The 23,526-nt window shown below is 49.6% G+C and overlaps 1 protein-coding gene across 3 annotated transcripts; it reads right to left on the bottom strand.

Moving 5' to 3' along the window:
* Positions 1–794: 794 nt before the first annotated feature.
* Slc43a3 (solute carrier family 43 member 3) lies at positions 795–23,507 on the bottom strand. Of its 3 annotated transcripts, none has more exons than XM_016008061.3 (13): positions 23,357–23,507; positions 21,251–21,598; positions 20,783–20,912; positions 18,060–18,106; positions 14,794–14,870; positions 14,491–14,583; positions 11,244–11,383; positions 9,766–9,863; positions 8,039–8,230; positions 7,714–7,833; positions 3,144–3,330; positions 2,525–2,639; positions 795–1,098 (listed from the first exon to the last, which is right to left on the bottom strand). In XM_016008061.3, exons 2-13 carry the CDS (start codon positions 21,432–21,434, stop codon positions 1,000–1,002), a joined length of 1,482 nt encoding a protein of 493 aa, XP_015863547.2. In that variant the 5' UTR covers positions 21,435–21,598; positions 23,357–23,507; the 3' UTR covers positions 795–999. The 3 variants fall into 3 exon arrangements, with proteins under 3 accessions (XP_015863547.2, XP_015863545.2, XP_042131514.2); XM_016008059.3 differs by lacking the exon at positions 23,357–23,507 and adding an exon at positions 22,366–22,502; XM_042275580.2 differs by lacking the exon at positions 23,357–23,507 and adding an exon at positions 22,376–22,398.
* Positions 23,508–23,526: the final 19 nt, after the last annotated feature.

Genomic DNA, 23,526 nt, shown 5'->3' with positions numbered 1-23,526 from the left:
CTGTGCACAAGCGTGCAATGCCCAAGGAGAGACTGGAGTTACAGTTTGTGAGCCACCATGTGAGTGCCAGAAATCAAACCCAGGTCCTCCAGAAAAGCAGCCAGTGCTCTTAAGAGCTTAGCCATCTCTCCAGCCCCAAGATAATTATATACATGATACCCTATGTCAATAAACACCCCTCTTCCTGAAGAGGAGACATTGCTCAAACACACACACACACAAGGGGATAGGGAGGGGTGTCCAAAACCTTTTTGGCTAGCTGGTCAGCTGGTTCCCAAATCCTTTGGGGTAACATGACTCCCTGTCACTGTTTTTAAAACCTTCCGGGACATCAGTTCCAAAAACAATCTTTGACTCCAAGCTCTAGCATTTACACATGGGGGAAAAAAAAAAAAAGAGAGACGCTCTGACCTGGAGGGGTCAACCCAAGGTCATCCATCAGCAGTAAGAGTGGGACTTGGGCCCAGAGACCCCTGTGTGCTCCTCTGTCCCCCAAAGCTCGTGTGTCTGAGGGAGCCAGAGCTGGTCTCTGTGAGGCATCTAAACGTCAGGTGGAAGAACTGAGGCCATCATGAGCGCACAGTTAACCTGGAAATCCACCTGGGAGCAGCCACTCTGCAGGTGCGGACTTCAGGGACACAGCTTCCCCCCCCCCCCCCCCCCCCCCCCCCCCCCCCCCCGCCCCTTGCAGTGAGCTCCGCTGAGGCCCTGTGCAAGGAGTAACTTCCTGCTCCCAACCAAGGAGAATTTACATGAGGCTTTGCTTTAGGTCGGTGGGAATGCAAGCCCGCCTGGCCGCTGAAATTTTCTTCTTGGTGATCAAAAGTCCTGAATGGCACTTACATGGCCCGGTTGGTTTGTTTAAAAAACAAACAAACAAACTATGGCAGCTTAATACAGTTCTCCTGGGTAGGCAGAGTCTTTGTGAACACTGGATCGTCAAAGGCGAAGAAGGATCAGGAAAAGCACCATCGAGGGTAGAGCGTGAGGGCTTCTGGGTTAGGGAGTCACAGATGATTTTGTTTTCTCAGCACGGCACTCACGGTACACCAGGAAGGGATGGGCCAATGTCAGGAAAATGGCAAGCCCCATTGACACCTGGGGAGACAGGAAGGAGAGGCCAGTCTAGCAACCCTGAGCTACACCTATCGCCAACAGAAGGACCAAAGTCCTGCTTGGTCCATACTTCCCACCCAGACACCAAGCTGACCTGAAGGACGTGTGGTTTATTTTCACAACTTTTTCTTTCTTGAGATAGATCTCATGTGTCTCAGGCGGACCTTGAAAGTCTAACCCATCTCCCAAACGCTGGAATTATAGGCACGTACCACCGCACGTGACTTATTCAGAGCTGAGGGTTGAACTCAGGGCCTTGTTCACGCTGAGGAAGCACTCTGACCATGGGCCACAAGCCTGCCCCTGTTAAAAGCCCATTTTATGGGTGAGGAAACAATGGCCTAGAGAGCGCTCGGTGACCTGCATGAGGGGAGGCATCTGGTAGACTTCATCTAAACGCTGCGTTAGGTCTCCTGATTTCACAATTGAGGGATTTCCCTCGTTTTTTACATGTAGCCTCACTCCTCTAGGGGCAGATTTAGACGCTTGCGTCACACTCTGATCTTACAAAAATATATTCTATTTATTTGTGTGTGTGTGAGTCCAAGTGCCGTGGAGCACACTTGGAGGTCAGAGGACAACTTGTAGCAGTTGGGTCTCTCCTTCCACCGTGGGCCCTAGGGATGAAACTGAAGTTGCCACACGTGGCAGCAAGCGCCCTTACCCCCTGAGCCATCTCTCCCACCCTGATGATCTCTTTTCAATGAGGCAAGCAGATCATCAGTGGCCAGAACTCCGACTCCCATGTGCAGAGACATCTACGTCTTAGCTGTGTGTGGCTCTTGAGTATCTGAGTTTGTAAGTCATGTAATCTCTTTGATCCTCAATGCCCCCCACCCTCCCCACCCCCGACCCCCAACCCCCGCCAAAGTTGGAGAGCTGGCACTATGTCACCTCCTAGGGCAGGGCCATTAGCATCCACTGGGTATGGGGCCCAGGGATGAAAGTGTGAGGCTCCTGTCCTCAGACAAATGTAGTCTATGCCATCGTCTCCATAGAGAAGCCAGGGTTGGCCTGCACTGACTGGAAGCGGGAAACCTTTTGCTTGAAATTCTGAGAGGATTTTTGCATCCTATGCGGGAGTAACATCTATCTACGTCCGCGCTCACAAACAACTGTTTTTCTCCAGACCTATGAAAAGCACAGGCTCCCTGGGAACTGGCACCACGCTATTCCTTGCATCGCAGGAAACCCCAGCTTGAGCCAGGTTTCCGCCTGTTGCCCTAGAAGTGAAAGCCTGAATGTTCCCACTGCTGCACGGTGGAAGCCTCCGGCACATCCAGGCCTCTCTTGAGCCAGCTTAGGGTGCCCCCTGCTGGGCCCCATGCGGCAGGTCCAGCCTGGGTATCTTTTCCGGTCCAGGGCCCACACACAGGCTGGCCGTAACAGGCCCCCACATGGTACTCACATACACGGCGATGTTCTGGGGGGAGAGTTTGAACAGGGGAAACTGCAGCAAAGACACGACGGCCGACAGAGCCATCACCAGCCCAAACAGCTTCCCAAAGTGCTCCGAGGGAAAGCTAGGGGAAGAAAGACGGAGGTTTCGGTGAGTTTTACAGCCCTCTGCCGCCAAGCAGGGGCCGGGTATTTAAGAGTGTTCGTCAGCCAGCTCCCCTATCTCAGGCCTGCCCTTCACTCACCCACGCAGGCCCTTCCTACTCCCACTCTGCTCAGGCATTCACACCGCAAGACACAGGCACTGGAACGGGCCCTGGGAAAACAGACGGGGCCCAGGCCCAGCCTGCACTTGGGAAGGTCTTAAGGAAAAGACAGATACAGGTGCTATCCATGGAAGCAAGACCGGAGTGCCAAGGACACAAAGAAGAGAAGCAGAAGCAGGCAGTGGAGGGTCCGCTGTGTAGACAGAGACTCTCACTAGACACAAAGGCCCTGGTGTGTGTAGGTGTGAATGCTTCCCCCTTCCCACCCGTACCAATCTCTAGTCACCGCCCCTTCCACATAAGCCCTCACCTGGCCACCTCCGGGGGCATCCCACCCTACAGCTTCCCCCTAAGCTCACTTACGCCAGCGTGAGGAAGGCGGCGTTGCACCCATAGAGGAAGGAGCGGCTGATGACTTGCAGGATGAAGGTAACATACTGCAGCCGGATGACAGGAATGGAGGCGCACAGGGCAAAGCCCAGGCACAGCAGAGACGTCAAGGCCAGCGAAGGCACCGTGGAGCAGAGCGTTGCAGCCGAGGCCGAGGAACCTGGTTCAGAAGGGAAGAGAGGGTGTCTGGAGGTGAGCCCAAGGGGGAGCAGGAAAAGCCAGGAAAGATCAGAACTATCCAAACAGAACCAGGTCACCTCTCAATACCAGAGCCTCAATGTTGATCACCCTCCACCTACATGTCAATCAAATGTGTCTGCTCTTCCCAGTTCCCTGCGGTCCCCTAACTCACTCACAGATGCAGCGGCCTCTGAACAGGCTCCATACCACTCTTGCCCCCTGCAACCCAGAATCAGAGGTGATGGTGATGATGGCTATTATTACTGTTGTTGTTGTTGTCGTCGTTTATAACACAACTGGTGACAGCAAAGGACTGGAAACCATCTAAACTGTCACCAACAGAGGGACATGGTACCAAGTCCAAGCCAGCCACGTGACAGAGAGGTGGGGAACAGTCATAAGGGTGAGGAGGGTCTCGGGATAAAGTGTCACAGAAAAGATAACCCACGACAGTATGAATGATGCTCTGCATTTCACCTAAGAAAGGGGGCATATCTAAGTATATGTTCATGCGGGTGCTTGTTGTATTTTAAAGAAAATCAATAAAAAAAAAAACACTCACTGGAAGGAGGAAATAAAGGAAAACAAGAAGCAGAGAAGGAACTCAACATCTTGTTTCCCACTTTTAGTTTTGAGGAAATGCAAATGCTTAACTTGTGAAATGTTTTCAATAAAATTCAAACAGGAAGAAAGCAAGCAAAGCAATCCCAGAATGTAAGAAAACAGCAACAACAAGAAACGAGACCAGTGAACACAACTGTGTCCAGCTGGACTGGTGTGTGTGTGTGTGTGTGTGTGTGTGTGTGTGTGTGTGTGTGTGCAGGTGCACAAGCACCTGCATGTGCATGCATGCATATGCCTATATGAGTATGTGTGTAGGGTCACTGAAGTATTGAAAAAAAAAAAAAGAAAGGAGACTGAGTGCAGCAGTACCTCATATGAGAGAGGATGACATAAATGCATAGAGAGGCTAAGGGCGGGGGGCAGCAGGAGGGAGGCAGGGGCAAAGGGGGCAGTAAGGTGAGGGATGAATAAGTAATGTTTACTGAATTATGAAATGCCATAATGAAGCCTACAACACTGCACGCTAACTTTAAAAAGTTAATTTTAAAAAGAATGAGCATACAAGGAAAGAGCGAACACCCCACCAGAAGTCTCCAAATGCTATTTCCAATAGAGACCCAAGACTAGTCGAACGAGTGGCCAGTTTCAAGTGTGGTGCAGGAGACATACATGTCCAGTTAAACAGCCCCAAACCTCGCACTGCCCTAGAAGGCAAGGGTACTGTCTGAAGTTAGTCAGTCATGTCTGAGGGTCCCACATGCTAGACTGCTAAAGTTTCTAGTGGCCAAAGATGGGTCAATGTGAGCCTGAAGAAGAGTGGTGAGGGCCTGTGAGATGGCTCAGGAGGTAAAGGTGCCTGTCACCAAGCCTGGCAATCTGCATTCCATCGCTGAGACCCACATAGTAGAATGAGAGAGTTGAGCCCTACAAATTGTCCTCTGCACTTCACAGGTGCATTCCAGCATGCACCCCGCACACACACACAAGATAGATAGATAGATAGATAGATAGATAGATAGATAGATAGATAGATAAACAGAATAAAAAATACTTTAAGCTAGGCTTGGTAGCACATGCCTTTCATCCCAGCACTCAGGAAGCAGAAGCAGGTAGATCTTTGCGAGTTCCAGGCCAGCCAGGGCTACATAGTAAGAGCCTATCGAAAGAGAGAGAGAGAGAGAGAGAGAGAGAGAGAGAGAGAGAGCGCGAAGGAAGGAAGGAAGGAAGGAAGGAAGGAAGGAAGGAAGGAAGGAAGGAAGGAAGGAAGGGGAAGGGAAGGAAGAAAGAAAGAAAGAAAGAAAGAAAGAAAGAAAGAAAGAAAGAAAGAAAGAAAGAAAGAAAGAAAGAAAGAGAAAAGGAAGAAAAGGAAATCTAAAAACCAGGATTGTGGTTCAAAGGAGAGCACTTGCCTAGCACATGAGAAGTCCTGAGCCTGAGCCCCATCTCCAGTGCTCAAGAAGCGGGGGCGGGGGGGGGGGGGAGCGGCAGGAGGGGGGCGATGATGGGAAAATATCAGATACACTGTGTGCTTAAAATTGTTTTTCAAACAAAGCAATCTTCCCTCAAAAAGAAAAAAAATCAAGTATGACTCTATCTCATGGTATACGCATGTAAAATTCTCAAAAGTAAAGTTTAAAAAAAAAACAAACAAACAAAATTTTCAAAACTCAGACACAAAATGAGACGATTGGGCCTAAGGCCATTGTGTCTCCAGCTGGACTCCACAGCACAGTAGCTCCACAGTAGCTTGTCTCGGGTGGGACTGACGCATCATCCTGAAACTGGTTAAGCAGGAGGAAGACAAGCATTTACTTCAGCATAAAGAATAGTACGAGAACCCGTGTCTTCTGGCGGAACTGGAGCTGCTGTTAAATGCTGGAGGAAAAGATGGAAATAGCACCCTAATCAAATCATGGGTCTCAGATTGATCATAGTGGTTGCAAAATCATTAGCTGCTCAGGCTGATGGGAAGCTTTATAATGGATGGATCAGACTGTCACATTCCAAAGCAACTGACCTATGCCAGTGCCATCACAGCAAAGACAATAGACAGCAGGGGCCTGCAAAGGAACCAGAGAAAGGTCACAACTTCATTTCTACTTATTCTCGCCAGAAAAAAAAAAATTATTGAGTCTCCTCCAAGCTTCGAATCTGCCTATTTACAGGAAATGCCCAATCAAAGGAACCCATTCACGAAATACATAAAGGATGCCAAGTCCAAATGTGGGAAATCTGACAGGAAAAATATCCCACTTTCTTCAACAAATAACTGACGTAAATCACAAAGGAAGAGTATTGGGGCTGAGGAGATAACTCAGTGGTAAAGTATTTGCTTAGCATGCATGAGACTCGGGGCTCTGTTTCCAGTACCAGAAAAAGAAGAGGAGAAAGGGCCTGTTAGCTGGGCGTGGGCAAGCCTGTCATCCCAGCACTTGGGGAGTGACAGCAGAAGGATCAGAAGTTCAAGGCCTCAACTACATAGTGGGCTCAAGGCCAGCCTTGGTTATACAGTAACTTGGAGGCTAACCTAGGCTAGATGAGACCCTGTCTTAAATAAATAAATGCTAAAAAAAATAAAGATGCAAAAGACGCATCAATGGAACCTTGTCCTTTCAACTTTGTGTGGACTTTGTATGGAGACACTGAACAAAGCAGTCAGGAAACAGTGTGCTGAGGACAGTCAGGGAGATCTGAAAAGCAGCTGCATATTAGAAAATATAAGAAACCGCTGGGGAGTTTCATGGCGATATTTGTTTAAGAGAGGCTCTGTTTGTTAAGGAGAGCCTATGAAGTATTTGCAAGTAAATACGGTACACTGTCTAAACTTGATTTCAAAATACTGGTGCAGAGAGCTGAGAGGAGGGAGCAGACAAGCCAACAGTAAACAGTGTTCCCTCCCTTTATCCCTTACCCCCCAGCTCCCAAGGGGTGAAATGTCCCAGCATCCTTCTGTTCTGCCAATCACACCAGGGATCACATTCCAACTCTCTAAGGCAGAGTGGGAAGCCTGAATCCTTCCTCCAGTCTCTCCAGGTTTTCCCTGAAACTCTCCTGCACTCCGCACTCTGGCTAGCTTGAATCACTTGCAGGAAATATCCAGATTCCCAAACGCCCTGTTTCCTCTTTCACCAAGATCATGCCATTGTGTTCCTCGGCCACCACCGTCAGGCTCCTCTCCTTTCCCCCACTTCTTCCTCTTTTCCATCCTGGGTTAGGTACCACTCCCTCCAACTTCCCTAGCAACCCCGCCTCGCCCAGAACAGGTGATAGACCCTTCTCAGTGTCCATAGCCCGCTGCATGTTCGCAGAGGCTCCCTGATTCACAGTGGAGCCATATCCAGAAAAACCCATAAGAAGCCAAAAACACCATCAAGTCGAAAATGCCTTTAACATACCTAGCCTGTGGGGGTATCATGGCTCAATGTTTGCTAGCTCAAATGTGCTCAGAACATGTCACATCAGCGAGGCCAAAACCACCTAACAGAAAGCCTACTATACAGTAAAGTGCTGACTATCTCATGCAACCTGTGGATGATGAAAACAGATACAGAATGGCTGTATGGGTATGACTTTGCCTCACCCTAGAATCAGCACTCCATTGTAACTACCTGATTACAAGACAAGCTACACCCAGCTCATCCATCGTTAAGTCCTCCTGGGTCTGGTAGTGTGGCTGACACAAAATGAATGACCAAGGGTTGAACGGACAGACGAACCAGTGCAGGGAGAAAGGCTAAAAGCAAAGATAAGATGACCGTGGAAGTCTGTGAAGACCTCTACTCCCGGCTCCCAGTCTCACCTGTCTTTTTGGCTTCCTTCTGATACTTCTGTTTAAGGCAGTCCATGAGCAAGCCATTCCAGGGGGCACACAGCACCCCAAAAAACTGGGTGATGGCGAAGGCATTTGTAAAGGCACTGACTGTAGAGAGGGGTTGGATGAGAAGACATTCCCAAGGTGATTTACAAGAGAAGACTCTCCCATCCTGCCTTTCTCTTCTCCAGCCCTCCTCCCTCCCCAGGCCCTCAGAAACCCTCCCGGAGCACACAGCTTTGCGGGCACAGCACCCATTCCTGGGTCACTCTCTGAGACCCACCAAAAGACCGCTTCGAGGCCCACCACATACCTTGCACATTGTCACTACCGGCCAAGCTGGTTAACAGAGAGTTGAGACTGCCAATGAAGAAGTAATGCCATAACTGTATGGTGGACAGCCACACCACGTGCAAGACGAATCGACGGGACAGCACGCAGCTTCGGAAAGAGCGGTGCTCCTGCCCCTGCTCCTGCCCCTGCTGCTGCCCTGGTCCCGAGTTCTCTGATGCGGAAAGAAGGAGCTGGGCATAAGTGACAGGGATAGAGGATCCAGCGTGACAGCCTCGGGCCTAAGCTCACCTTCCATCCCCGTCTGCTCCCCAAAGTCCCCTGCCCCTCCCCCATGCTCTGTCATCTTGCCCTTCCACCTTGGATGGCTCTCCTCCTGTTCTTCCGTGTCCTGAAACCCGATCTGTCTGTCCCAGCCTACTCAATGACACTTCTTGCTGTACCTTCCTCATCTTTCTCGGCCAGGATGGTGAGGTGAAAGACAAGAACACCGGGACCAAGTGAGGATCGGTGACAGGCAGCTGTTGTCCTGGCCTTCTGGGTCCCCTGCCTTTCTTTTGGTCCCAGAATCCCTCATTTCCTTAGCATTGCCTTTGTTACCCCTGGGCCAGTGGAGATCATGAATTAAATGTTCTGTTCCTCACCCAGTTGGCCAAGTAACTCCTTATCCCTAAGTAGGCAGGCTGGCTAAAGACTACAGGAATGCCCAGAGGCAGCCTGGCTCCATAGCTCTGTGGCCTGGCAATTCACATTCCTCTTGATTAGGTGAGCCTTCCACGGTCCTCTTATGCTTTCTATTGTTTGAGATAGGGTCTTATATAGCCCAGGCTGGCATTGAACTCACTATGTAGCGAAGGTTGACATTGAACTTCTGATCTCCCTTTCCACTATGCCCAAATGTATGCAGTGCTAGGACTGAACCCAAGGGTTTGCACATGCTAGGCAAGGACTATACTGACTGAGCTATAGCCCTGGCCCCTATTCTTTTTTTTAACAAATAAATTTCATTGTGTGTATTTAAGGAATACAACATGCTGTCATCGGGTACATATAGATAGTAAAATGGTTACCATAGCAAAGCAAATTAACATATCCATCATCTCATATTGTTGCCCATTTTTTTGTGTGCCAAGAACAGCTAAAATCTGCTCATACAGGAGAAGAAAAAAAAATCTCAAATACAATGTAATTCTATTAACTGCCCTGCTCTGGAAACTGCTTTCTCCTGCCCAGCTGCTACTTCTGCCCTCTGACCTGCCTCTCTCCATTCCCTCCCTCCCTCCCTCCTCCTCCTATTTTTACCTCTACTGTAGCCAGCACTGGTTTATAATATTCATAACCAAAGACCCAGAGCAGGCAGAAGAGGGAAGGGAGGAAGTGATGGAGATGGGGCAGATGGAAAGAGGTCAGATCCAAGAGACATAAAGAAATGAGCACAGATGGCAGCCTTGGTGCCCTGGCATCCCAGCAGAGGGCAAGACCAGGGTGTGGGGATCAGGGCAGTGGAAGGCAGATTTCAGTGTGAGGAGAGTTGAAGTGTGTGGATAAGGTAAGAAAGAAACACCAAAAAGACACAAAGGCCCTGCCCTCTCTAGACACCTCTAAAGTGATGGGGGGATTGAGAAAATGCTTATGGGTTCTTCCTTGCCCGGCCTGGCCTCATTCTGAGCCCTGAGGAAGACACCCTGGAGTTAAGACCACAGGGCTGCCGGTGTCTGCAGGGGACATGGCTGAACCAGCGGGACTCACCTTCCTTTGGTGAGACAAATTCCTTTGACTGCAGCTCCTTGGTTTCAGGCTCAGCTGCTTTCTTCTCTTCCTTTCCAGTGCCAAACCTGGAGCACAAGCTGTGGAAACAGAAGCCCCGGCAGCCAGGCCAAGGACTGTGAGCTGGACCAAAACCAGACCAGCAGGAACAGTGCAGAGGATCCTTATCTCTCTGCACATGGAACCACTTTTGAACAACCTTGATGGACAAGTGGCAGCCCAGGCCGATGAAATCAGGATGTCTATTGGCTAAGGGCCAGGTTTCTATTTCTCCATTTTATTTTTGATTGTAATGATTTGATTGATCCTCACAGGCATACAAGTCTGGGGTACTCTGGAAGTATGGTAGAAGAGGGTGGGCCTTGTTCCACGTCTCAGCTCTGACTCTTTCTCACTGGGCTGCAGCTTACCCCCTGGAGCCTCATTTTCTCAGTTGGAAAACAAAGGCAAGGCTATCAGCGGGAAAGGAGACCATGAGAACGAAGAACACGTGGGGCTTAACCAAAAGCAAGTGAGCAGCAAATGAAGACACCTCCTCAGCTCCCTGTGATGGACTGTCGACATGATTGCGGCATTCGCCTCCTCTGTCTCCATCCTTGGCAATGGACTCTGCCTGTTTCTCACTATCACCTAGGCTAGGCGTGTGAACTGCTTCAACTAAGAGACTGTAGCATACAAGTGACACATCAGTTTCAAGTCAAGCGCCGTGGGCATTTCTGTCCCCTCTCCAACCCTGGAACCACTATGTGCACATACTCAAGCAGGCCTGCTGGAGCACTAGCCTGTGACACCAACATGCCTGTCACTCCAAACCCAATGTAAGCAAGGGCATGGCGGACCAGCCAACTCCCTGCTAACACATCAGATGATCAGAGGCACAAGTGATAAGATCATCCAAGTCTGGCTCTGATGTAAGAAATAAAGTCTTAGGGGCTGGAGAGATGGCTTAGCCATTAAGAGGATTTTCTGCTCTTTCAGAAGATCGAGGCTTGGTTCCCAGCATCCACATGGCAGGCAGCTCACACCCATCTGTAACTCTATTTCTAGGGGACCTGACACCTTTTTCTGGCCTCTAGGGGCGCCAAGAACACACATGGTACACATGCATTTGCACAAGCAAAACATTCATACACAGAAAATAAAAATGAGTAAATCTTGGAAGGAAGAAAGGAAGGAAGGAAGGAAGGAAGGAAGGAAGGAAGGAAGGAAGGAAGGAAGGAAGGAGGGAGGGAGGGAGGGAAAGAGGGGAGGGAGGGAGGGAGGGAGGGAGGGAGGGAGGGAGGGAGGAAGGAAGGAAGGAAGGAAGGAAGGAAGGAAGGAAGGAAGGAAGGAAGGAAGGAAGGAAGGAAGGAAGGAAGGAAGAAGTGCATAGCTAACTAATGCACTCTTCTCCTCTAGCAGACTTAGTCATTCCCTTTTCCTGCCTCAGATCAGGTGAGGCACTGGCCAATCATGCTTACCCGTAACTGTAGTTGGGAGGTAGTGGGTAAGGGATATGTCCCCGAGGCATCAGGAGAAAAGTACGCCCAACATGCCAGGCACTGCAGGCCGACAGGAAGAGGAAGGAAGCCCAGAGTTTGATGCCCCGTTCATGAAGGAGCTGTGGAGAAAGGAGTAACACATCAGAATAACACCAGCGCTCACAGGAGCATTGTAGAAGTGGAGAGAAAAAGGTCTGTGGGTAAGGGAAGGAGTGAACAAAAATGTGGAATAGCCACTTGGTGGAGTATTACGCAGCCTTGAAGAAAGAAAGTCTATCATGGCACATACCACAGCACCGATGAACCTTGAGAACAGGACATCAAGTGAAGACAGCCAGGAACATAAAGACAAATTCTGCATCATTCTACTTACACGAGATTCCTGGGATAGTCAGACTCATAGAAAACGGAATGGCAATTGCGAGAGGCTGGAACCAGGGTGGAAGTAATGAGGAACTTGTGTTAACGAGCACAAGGGTTCCAATTTTATAATGTGAAAATTTCTGGAGATGGATGGTGGTGCTGGTCGCTCCGCAGCAAAAATGTGCTTAAAATTTACTAACCTGTACACCTAAAAAATGGTTATGGGTCAGCAGGATGGTTCAGTGGGTAAAGGCGCTTGCTGCCAAGATTGACGAGCTGAGTTTAAAACCTGTAACCCACATGATGGACGGACTCCCTTAAGTTATCCTCTGACCTCCACAGACAGGCTGTGCCCACCCCCCCGCCACACACACACACACACATCAACAGATAATTTTTAAAAATTCTGATAGCAAATTTTACGTTCTATGTATTTCATCACGTGTGAGATGTGTAGGAGGCAGAAGCTGGAAGCCACATTTCCAAAAATCTTCAACCCAGCCTCCTGCCTGCCCTCCTGGAGCTGCCCAAGGACCCCTGGTCTTCACGTTCCTTCACTCAGGGCCCTACAGCCTTGCGGGACCTCCTCACATGACTCTCTGGGACCTTTTAGCCCTAATGCTATTCCTCTCCAGTAGCAAGACGTCCTTCTGGCCAGCTCTTCACACAAGCGTTCAGCTTATGAAACATGTCTGTGGGAGCCACCCTCCCGTGTCCTCCTGCGTGACTCACAGAACAAAGGGAACCCCCAGGTTAGAAACCACAAATTGAGACAAACCTCTTCCTTCTACGGAGGGCGACACGGGGGTCTGGAAAAGAGAGATGGCCACAGAAGAAGCAACTGAGTCATAGTAAACCAAGAATCCACTTCTGCTCCGGCCCTTCCCTTCCACCCCTGAAGAGGAGATTCGTCAAGGGAAGGGAACCTGGTGTCTCTTGCACCAGCAGCGGAGGGTCTATCCAGCCCCGGGCACTCAGACTCTCTACCCAAGGTGCTCATGGGACTGAGGGAGGCTCCTGAGCCCATGGGTGGTCTAACAAAAGCCCAGAGGGAGTCCCAGGCTGGACAGTTTGGGATTCACCATTTTTCCCTCATGTTGCTCAGTCACTGTGTCCCAGCGTGTTGCCTCACACAAAGCGGGGTTACTACGGTGTCACCTACCACCCCTTCAAAGAGGAAGGACAGAGAAAGACGAGGAAGAAGAGTTTCTGTTGTTGCGACAAGGCCTTGGGTAGGCCAGGCAGGCTCCAAGCTCACTGCATAAAATGACCTTGAGCTCCCTTGTGCTGGGATTACAGGCATTGCTACCAAGCCTGATTATGCAGTGCCGGGGGTTGAACCTTGGGCTTTGTGCATGCGAGGCAGGCATTCTAACAACTGAGCTAGTCCCCAGCCTAAAGGTTTTCTTTCTACTCTGCTCTCACCCTCCTTCAAGGAGGAAACGTCCTCTGAAGTTAGACACTATACACCCGCTTTATCTCATTTGCAAGGGTTTTATGACATGCCCGGCTCTCCCTGTCACTGGTAGTAGAGACAGCGTTTGCCATGGTTACTTTAGACCAATCAGAATCCATCCTGTGGGTTAGTAAGGCACTAGTCAGATAAAACTGTTAGCAATCACTTAAACACTAAAATCATTAGCAAAGCCCGGTATGGTGATTCCTGCGTGTAACCTCAGCCGAAGGCAGAATGATGGAGAGTTTGAGGCTACCCTGGGCTACAAGATTCAGTCCAGCCTGCCCTACACAGTCAGATGCTGTCTCAAAAATAAATTAATTGAGGCTAGGTGTCATGAAGCATGTCTATAATCCTGGCACTTGGAAAGCTGGGGAAGAAAGATCACGAGTTTGAGAGTAAACTGGACTCCACAGTGAGTCTTGGGCCAGCCTAAGAGGCCTTGTCTTAAATAATAACAGCAATTAATTCATTTCATTTAATAAAAACAAAAGCATTAGCAGAATGGTTGTTAATGGACACTAACATCCTTGCCAACAGTTTGTTCTCCTGACACTCATGACTAGCCCTTGAGAGAGCAAGAAAGGCCCCTACGTAGTCTCTAATGCCCCACTAGCCCTTCCTACCCCCTTTTCCAAAGCTGAAGCTGACATCAGGGAATGCCCCCTTCTACAGAGTTCCCAGGTTCTGTCCATCCCTGACTCAAGGATATCATGACCACATTTTCCTTCCTCACTGAGTAAAGAGTCGAGTCTCAATGTAAAGAGGGAGCTTAGTGGTCACCAGCTCTAGAAGCAGACAGGCCAAGTGCAAGTTCAAATGCCATAGTAACCAACACAGAACCTTTGGAAGCATCATGATCTCCCTGAGACTCAAATGTGTCACCGGAGGAATGAGATGTAGATAGCGCCTACCTCGAAGGCTGGCAGAAATCATGACAGGACAAGTGCCTGGCATGAATAAGGGCTCAAAGCCTCAATAAATGTTGAGTAATAGTATTACATGTGTGAATACATGTTAGAATAGTATTGAATGTGTGAATACATGAATAGAATTACATGTGTGAATACATGAATAGAATTACATGTGTGAACACATGAATAGAATTACATGTGTGAACACATGAATAGAATTACATGTGTGTGACAGTGTATGGAGGCCAGAGGACAGCCTCGGGTGTCCCTTCCTCAGGAGACAGGGTCTCTCACTGGCCTTGTGAGTTGCCAAGTAAACAGAGCTGGTCACAGAGATTTGCCTGTTTCAATACCCTGCACCGGGATTACAGGCACACCAGGGCACTCTGCTTTTTCACGTGGGTTCTGGGGCTCTAACTCGGGTTCTCATGCTCACTCAGCAGGCTCTTTACGCACTGGGCTATCCCCTCAACCCAGCTACTGGTATTTTTACCTTAATGATGAGGAAGACTGCTGAGGAGGAGTCAAATGCTCCATTGTAGAGGGTGATGATGGTTGAACGGTGTTTGCCAAAGAGATTCCCAATCTGGAGAAGACAAGTCTAGCTGACTTATTGATCCATGAAACAGTTCTTTTTCCCTCCTCAGCATTAAGCTGGGGCCAGGCATGATTAATATCCCAACCCCCTTATATCCCCATTCCTCCCACCCTGGTTTGGGTCAACCCCTCTGGAAACAAATGGCGTCCCCATCTCCCCCAGGTTCCCGGGCTGAAGAAGAGGGACACATGCTCACACCTGTAAGTTGGTGATGAGAAACAGCATTCCTCCAACGGCGAGCATGGGCATGGCCAGGAAGAGCAGCACAGCAGAATCTGCAGCCATGAGAGTCACAGGAGCGGCGATTTCCTGTTAGTCCAAAGCCCCAGAAGCCGTCCACACCCATCTCTCCCCCAGGAGGCTCCTGTCTCAGCAGCTTCAGACTCCCAACAACACGGAGCCCTCAGAGCTCAGTTCACCAGCTTGCTGGTGTCCTTTGAGGGCTTCAGAGAATGGTCCAGAGACCCCCCGAACCGTGCCTGCTGAGGTGTCCTGAGACCCTCTTCTCCTCGCCAAAGATGGTCCTGGGTCTTTGGCAGACCACAAATGCTGGCTCCATCACTGTGGTAGAAGAGGACTCTGGAGCTGGTCCCCCAAGTCCACCTCAAAATCACTGTGTAGCCAGGACCTCAAGCTACCTTCTGAACCTGCATCGCTCTCCCCTCCTGATCCACAGGACACAAGAGACTACCCTGCCTCACGGGAGCACTGTGAGAGCTGAAAGAGAAATGCCTGTGACCTTTCCCTTTTGTTTGTGAAACTTGGAGCATTCCCCTTGGGGCAAGACTGGCATGAGAAACGTGGCATGGAATTAAGCATGCTCCTGGTTCTAAACAAAACAACAAAAACAAACGAGCAAGCCAACAGGACATACAAGCAGCAGGTCTCCTAAGTGTTGGGCAGTCTCTAAATGACTCAAAAATCACTGAAAAAGTGATTTTTTTTTTAAAAAAAGGAACAATTTTGGCTAGACAGTGGTGGCCCACGCCTTTAACCACAGCACTTCGGGGGCAGAGGCAGGCAGATCTCTGAGTTTGAGGCCTCCTGGTTGATGGAGTTCCAGGACAGCCAGGACTACACAGCGAAACCCTGTCTCAGGAGGGAAAAAAAAAAAAAAAAAAGGAACAATTTTTGCACCAGGTAATCCAAAGCTTGCTGGTGTATTAGACCTGTGCCAGCACCCTCTGGTTTTTGGTTTTTTTGTTTTGCTTTACACGTGTGTGTGTGTGTGTGTGTGTGTGTGTGTGTGTGTGTGTGTGTGTGGTGTGTGTGTGTGTATGTGTGGTGTGTGTGTATGTGTGGTGTGTGTGTGTGTGTGTGTGGTGTGTGTGTGTGGTATGTGTGTGTGTATGTGTGTGTGTATGTGTAGTGTGTGTGTATGTGTGGTGTATGTGTGTGTATGTGTGGTGTGTGTATGTGTGGTATGTGTGTGTGTATGTGTGTGTGTATGTGTGGTGTGTGTGTATATGTGGTGTGTGTGTGTATGTGTGGTGTGTGTGTATGTGTGGTGTGTGTGTATGTGTGGTGTGTGTGTATATATGTGTGTGTATGTGTGGTGTGTGTGTGTGTGTGTATATGTGTGTGTATGTGTGGTGTGTGTGTGTGTGTGTCTGTGGTGTGTGTGTCTGTGGTGTGTGTGTGTGTGGTGTGTGTGTGTATGTGTGGTGTGTGTGTATGTGTGTGTATGTGTGGTGTGTGTGTGTCATGTGCACACACACTGGCATACGTGTGAAGGTTAGAGGACAACTTGTGGGTCCTGGGAATCAAACTCAGGTCATCAGACTTGGTGGCATGCACCTTTACCCGCTAAGACATCTTGACAACCCCTTAACATCCTCCTAAGTAACTACTGTTCTAGGCCTAGAGAAGCTCTGGAAAGAGATGGTTTTAGAGATGAGTCACACTATTTGCCATTCACTTTCTGCTGTTAACAAATGTATATCTCTCCTAATGAGCTAAAGATTGGAGATCAGTTTCACAATAAAATCACCCTAGCCTCAATACTTATCCCAAAATAAAAGTCCTGATTTATGGAAGAAGAGAGATTTTTGCTGGGCTGGTGTGGCGGTTTGAATGCAGAGGGCCCCCACAGGCTCATGTATTTGAACGCCTGGTCATTAAGGAGTGGAACTACTTGACAGGGACTAGGAGTGTGGCCTTGTTGGAGGAAGTGTGTCACTGGGGAGGTGAGCTTTGGGGTTTCAGAAGCCCAAGTTAGGCCCACTCTCTCTGTTCTGCCTGCCCCCGTGGATCCAGTTCTAGAACTCTCAGCTACCTCACCAGCACCATGCCTGCCTGTGCGCCGCCCGCCAAGCTGATCCTGGACTGAACCTCTGAACTGTAAGCCAGCCCCAATTCATGCTTTCTTTTATGAGTTGCCGTGGTCATGGCGTCTCTTCACAGCCACAGAACACAGACTAAGACAACTGGGGAGAGGCCCTGCAAGCATGAGTATCTATGGCCAGCAAGTAGAGCCTGATCATCAAGCTCTAGGTAAAACGAGAGATTGCTGCCTCAAAAACACAAGGCATCTGAGGGGCCTGAGGTACACTTCCGGCTTCTACTTACATGTACACACACTCTGCGCGCACACTCAAGTGAGAGCACATTGTCTACACATATATACAAGTAAATAATAATATAAATACATCATAGATCTTTGCTCAAAGCTCACAAAGGTAAATACACACGTAAGTTAAAGTAAGTAATGAAGCAGAGGCTTATTGCTTAAACGTACAAATGTGACTCCTGTGGGATTTGTTTGGACCAAAACACTCAGGCCCTGGGTTTGCTAAACACAGGTGGAGCCTCCCTCAAGAGGTCGGCTGGCTCTAACTCAGCTATTATGCAATGTATTTACATGTTTCTGTGTCTCAACCCCCAAAATTAAGCCACCTTAATCTGACCCTGGGGAAGAATGTTGGGAGTTACTTCTTGGCCAGCCTAACCACATGCTTCCAGGCCCACTTCCCACATATTTATCTGTGGCCTCCGGGAAGTCCTCAGCCCCAGCTGGTGCTCTCTCATCCTGTCTCATCCCATCTCAGTTTTCTATCCCACACTACAAAAGGAAACGAAAACAGACAAGACTGGGATTTCCAGACTTTTAGAGTAATCATTGGAAGCAATTGTGTGTGTGTGTGTGTGTGTGTGTGTGTGTGTGTGTGTGTGTGGCGCGCGTGCGCGCACAAGCAACAGGGTTATCAATTTTTATTCTGCTAAGTGAAGATGTTTTCGAAATTATCCTTCATGCTACAGAAAACAAGAAAGCATTTTAGTACTGGGTAGATGTAACTCTTTCCTCGGTAGGATAAATTTTTCACAGACAAGCAACAACTCAGCAAACTCTTAGGGACTCTTCCGAATCTCTCTGAAGATACCATGGGCCCCTTGCCTTCCGCACCTGTCCCCACCATCCGCTCCCCAAGCTTGTGTCCTCCCCACACACACCTGCCGGCACTCACCTGCAGTGGTGAAGGCGATGGTGAGTGTGGCACAGGTGTAGAAAAATCTGGAATACAGAAGCATCCGATCAAAAGACGGACCCTGAGTGTGGTGGTGTTTCGTTTGTGCACTAACAACTAAAGCTTGCCTGAAGACCAGAGGGTGGAGTTAGCCATTAGCTAACCATGGAGGTCTGGAGGTCTGTATAGGCAGGAGACAGGAAGTGATATGGCTGGGCAGAGACAGGAATATAAGGCAGGCCAGGCGGAGCCAGGAGCTCGGCCCCTTTTCAATAGGAGGATTCGGGGAGGTTAAGAGGTGACTTTGGCTGCTCTTTTACTTCTCTGATCTTTCTGCATTTACCCTGATATCCAACTCCGGGTTTTCAGTATTAAGACCAATTAGAATTCAAGCTACACACGAGGACCTAACAGGGGTCCGCTCGGCATCCAAGACGAGATAGAACTTGACAGCATTCTCAGCCAAGGAGCTCCAGAGGCACAGACGCTTCTGAGAGGCTCAGCACCAGAGAAGTCCTGATAGACTGAGATATGCACCTGACTCCACAGATCGTAAATCTCAGTTGTAAACTCCACGAGAACCTAGAATCACCTGGCAATGAGGTAATCACATTAGCTGAGATGGGGAGACCCATCTTGACTTGGGTGAACCATTCCCATGGCAGGGGATCCTGGACTACATAACACAAGGAAAGTGAGCTCAGCACTAGCATTCATCCTCCGCTTGACTGCAGATGCATGTGGGCAGATCCCTTGAAACCCTGCCCATGTAACGTCCCCACCGTGACGGACTGTAACCTGGAACTGTGAAAAAGGGCTTTCTCCCTTAAGCTGCTTTTATCAGGGTATCTTATCCAGTTACAGGAAAGTAATTAAGACAAAGCTCTTGCTCCTCCCAGAGTCTAAGGCTAAACTGGGAAGTCTTGGATAATAATGTCCTCAGCTGAGGACATGATGTGTGACTTAGGAGCACAGTGGGCAGAGCACAGGCCCTCTTGTCCTGAGGCCAGCCCCTTGGGAAGGGGGCCTGATGCCTAGTCTGCAAATCAGAACCTGGAATTCTGATTCCTCCTCCCCATACGACTTTGGACATAGTGCTGCCTTCCTCTGGGCCTCCGTGGCCTTTTCTAGAAAAGGAAAGGGTTACCACATGCAACCAGGAATAGCCAAGAACTTGAACTAACAGAATCATAAACGTAGCAAAAATGTTATCAAGAATTTGTGTGCGTGCATGTAACTGGACTTTGTGGTTGTTGAGAGCTCAGGTGACAAGTTGGTATTGCAATGTCGGCAGGGTTGGACGTGTCTGGATCAGACTGATCTAGATTCCAAACTCAGAGTCATTGAGTTCGAAGCTGGGGGTGGGTTTTAGAAGTTGTGGTGGCTGGAAAGAGAATACCCCCTTCCCATCAGCTCACACATTTCTGTACTGGTTCCCAGCTGATGGACAGGACTAGAAGGCATGGCCTTGTTGGAAGGAATGTGTCACTGGTGGCTGGCTCAGATACTTCAAAAGCCTACAGTCACCCCCAGTGTACTCTCTGCTTCCAGCTTTGTGGATCCAGATGTGAGCTCCAGATGTGAGCTAAGGCCATGCCTTCTCTCCGCCATCAAAGACTCTGGCATGATAAGCCCAATGAAATGCTTCCTTTTATAAGTTGCCTTGGTCATGGTTTTTTATTTGTTTGCTTGTTTGCTTGCTTGCTTTTTTTATCACAGCAACAGAAAAGTAGCCAATACAGAGGCAGACACTTGCCTGATTTGCATGAAGCCCTAGGTTCCATTTCCAGCAGCATTAAAAAAACAACAAAGTTGCCAGGTGGTGGTGGTGGTGGTGGTGGTGGTGGTGGTGGTGGTGGTACACGCCTTTAATCCCAGCACTCGGGAGGCAGAGGCAGGCAGATCTTTGTGAGTTTGAGGCCAGCCTGGTCTACAGAGCAAGATCCAGGAAAGGTGCAAAGCTACACAGACAAACCCTATCTCGAAAAACCAAAAAAAAAAAAAAAAAGTTAAGTGATTCCAGAATAAACGCTAAGGTTCCAGGGCCCCTTTAGTGGCAGAGGACTTTGCAAAGGTAGATAACAAAAGCCGGACCATAAAGAAGTTGTTCAAAGGACACATGGTGGGGAAGAGACAACAGGAAACGAAAATTCAAGCTTATGTCTGACTTACACTCACTGCTCTCCCAGAAGCTTAAAGTGTAAGGAACTTGCTTTACTCTGCTTTCACATCCTTCTGACAGCTCTTCACATATATGCTCCTGCTCTAGGCTATATGAGGATCAGCAGACCCTGCTTAGCAGCAAACTTGGCCTTGAGCATTACAATAATCAGGAGGTAGCAGAACGCTGTGAAAGCAACATGAGGTCCCTGGCTCATCTGCAAGGGAAACCCCCATTGCAAGTCTTCTTTGGCAGAGGGAACCTGAAATTCCACCACTGGGGTTGCCCAGAAAAACGATGAGCAGGGCAGAATGAAGACAGACTGAGCTACGTAGATGTGAGGCCCTGCTGGATATGAGACTGGTTCCAGGGGCGAGGGAAGCGGAGAGCATTGCTGTACATTGCGTTAGTTTTGTAACCCTGGCCTCTCAGGAAGCTGAGCATGTAACAGGATAATACATTACTGCCTGCAGGGGAAGGAGCAAAGAAAGGGGAAGCAAAGGTATAGGAAGAGGCTGGCCCTTCTCCCTCACCTCTGCCCAGACTGGAGCCTTAGACTTACATGCCTATAAGGCGGGCCACAGTCGTCTTGAAGCGGTCAAAGATGTAACCAGTGGGGAAGGTCATGAAGTTGTTCATGAAGGACGCCAGGGTGAAGATGAGTGAGAACTTCTCATCCTGAGCTTTGGAGCCTGGGAAAGAAAAGCTCTTAGGAACCCAGGTCACATGAGCCCAAATCAGAATCACTCCAACCTTCCCACCAGGCTAGTTCCCAGACTAGGCTCCCCTCTATCTTGAACAACTTTGCTGATCAGAAAGCTGACCATCAAGTTGCATTAAAATGTAGAGGTCTCCCCGGGCCCTTTAAAAGCTGGTGCTTCCTCCCTTGACGCCCTCTTCACAGAGGATTCTGACAGCCCCTCGCTCCTAGAAAGGCTGGCAAGACAGTGGTGAATGGAGTCCTCCCTACTCGCTTCCATCTCCTAGGAACCAGGCATAGCTTCCTTTTAAAAAGCATCTTTGTCCTTACCAGGGGGCCCTGTTGCATTGCTTCTGGGCCCGCAGTCCTGTTCACCGGGCTCTACAAAGTAGCATTGTTCTTTGAACACATACACCAGCGAAGTCCAGCCAAAGAGGACACCAGCAAAACCAATGCATTCCAACAGCCCAGTCAAGAGGGTGGCCAAGTAAAGGGCCAGGCCCCGGCTTGCCATGGTCTGAGGTGAAGTGGATCCACAAATCTGACCCTGAACTTCCGAGACGGACCACTAGTGATGTGTGGAAAATTCCTTTGGCAAGCTCTCAGCTTCAAAGAGCCCTCTTGCTCCAACCGTCTCTGGGCTGGGCAAGGAGTACCATGGGATGGTTTGTCTGGATCCTGGAAAATAAGGCACAAACAGCCTGGTACCGGAAGCTTGTGGGGAAGGCAGCAGTGGGGAAGGGGTCCTCAGGAGAAGAGCATGATGCTTTGGGAAGTGAAAACTTTCATACATGACAAGGGACAAGGGAATGGGGCTTAGCTGTAGGACGTAACCATCTGGGATTCATTCCCAAACACGGAAAAACAAAAACAAACAACAACAACAACAACAAAAATATTGTTCACACCTCCTCTTACTCACGCATCTGTGAAGCCACCCAGGAGTAAGAAGAGAAGGCAGATCTCAACGGCAAAAACGTGCCATAGAGGAAAAGACTATCCTACCCAAAGTATGGGGGGAAAAGACTACCCTACCCAAAGTAGGAACCCTAACTTGAAAGTCTGAACACAGTCCACTACAAGAGCAGCCCCCGTAAGACATGCAAATGCTCGGTCTAGCAGCTGGAGCTCGTCAATGCGCCATTGTGAAATAAAAAACTTCTGAAGGTTTTGTGAACTTGCCTCAAGGTCGCTTGGCTAGTTGGTCACTATGCAAAAAATATCCCAACAAGACCCTTGTCTAGGAGGATCACAAACCCCATCCCAGCTACCTCTACCAACATCCATCCACTTCCACCAGCCCCAGAGGTCGGCCCGGTCCTACAGCCGCCCTCTCCCAGATTGCTGTCCCCGAAGCCTCACCGCCACCAGGTCCCCACCCTGCCCATCTCGGCCCGGCCCGACCCAGCCCAGCCCAACCTGGCCTGACCCGCCCGCTCTCTTACCCGGTCCTACCCGCGCGCGCGCGCTTCAAGCCTGCTGGTCGGGGTTGTTCCCGCGCGCGCCTGGGCTGTTTCCCTGCTCCCGTCGCCCCTCCCAGTCCTCTGCTCACCTCCTCCCGCTCGCCCCCTCCCGGAAGGGCTTGGGACACGCCCCCTGTCTCCATCACTTCATTTTTTTTTTTTTAAAAAAAACCTCAACAGCTGTGTAGGATCCGGACCGGGTCTCTTTTGCTCTCTTTTGCCTGCCTTTAAGCCTTTAGGTAACCCTGCCTCTGACGCCCCTAACCAAGCTAGTTTTAACACAGCTCCAGGCACTGGTCCAGTCATAGAGACCAAGGGGCACAGCTCCGAGAAAGCTGCTAAGCACTTGGATGCACGTACATCACGTCGTGTTTCCAATGCTTTACCTTGTCCACCCGGGTGGGCACAGAACACACGGTTTCCCACTTGCTCGCTAGCTCATTCCCCACTCCAAGCTTATTATCCTCAGAGCTGCCAGGAAAATCAAGGAGCTAGGATCAGGGCAGGGGTGCTTATCAGAAACCATCATTGGATGTAGCCTTGCCTTTTGCCCCCAACGACCTTTTCCTTGCTCCTGCAACCCCTGCTGAACCACCCACCACCACCACCCACCCCACACCCACCCCAGCCCGGGTTCTGAGAGAGGCTTCCCGCCAGACTGCATTGATTAACTATTCATTCATCACCCCATTTTTTATTAATCAAAGACATTTATAATTGCCCATCGGAGCTTGTGATCAGCATGAGGTAGCTGACCTAACCAGCTGTGTTGCTCACTCCAGCGCAGAGCAAACGAGCTGATGTCTTCCTCGCCTGTACCGCTTTTCTCCTCTCCCTTGAGAGGCAGGTGCTTGTGCATTAGATGCAGACCCCATGCCGAAGGAGAAAGACTGTGGGAAGGCCAGCACCAGTTAGTGTTTTCCAGACCACCACCAAAACGAAGTTATCAAAAAAGGCTACTCAAGCGACTTACTGCCGAGGGGGAGGGTGTTGCCATCCCCCACTCCAGTGACTTCAAAGGTAGCAGGCTGAGTGAGACAGGATCACTAGCTGCCCCACCTGTAAAATGGGTTCAAAGCACCGTAGTTATAGGAGCTGTCCTCAGAGAGGCAGGAGCAGCGGCTGAAGTCCCGCTGGAGCAGA

This window comes from Peromyscus maniculatus, chromosome 4, assembly GCF_049852395.1.
Source record: "Peromyscus maniculatus bairdii isolate BWxNUB_F1_BW_parent chromosome 4, HU_Pman_BW_mat_3.1, whole genome shotgun sequence".
Classification (NCBI taxonomy): Eukaryota; Metazoa; Chordata; class Mammalia; order Rodentia; family Cricetidae; genus Peromyscus; species Peromyscus maniculatus.
This window is presented reverse-complemented; position numbering and strand designations above follow the sequence as displayed.

Bases quoted from the DNA above. Each gene is read 5' to 3' on its own strand.
- Slc43a3 (XM_016008061.3), bottom strand. From the start codon at position 21,434: ATGGCAAGCCGGGGCCTGGCCCTTTACTTGGCCACCCTCTTGACTGGG. The intron at 11,384-14,490 runs GTAAAAATACCA...CTTTCTCCACAG, and splicing joins CAGTCTTCCTCATCATTAAG to CTCCTTCATGAACGGGGCAT. The intron at 2,640-3,143 runs GTAAGTGAGCTT...TTCTTCCCCTAG, and splicing joins GCCGCCTTCCTCACGCTGGC to CTTTCCCTCGGAGCACTTTG.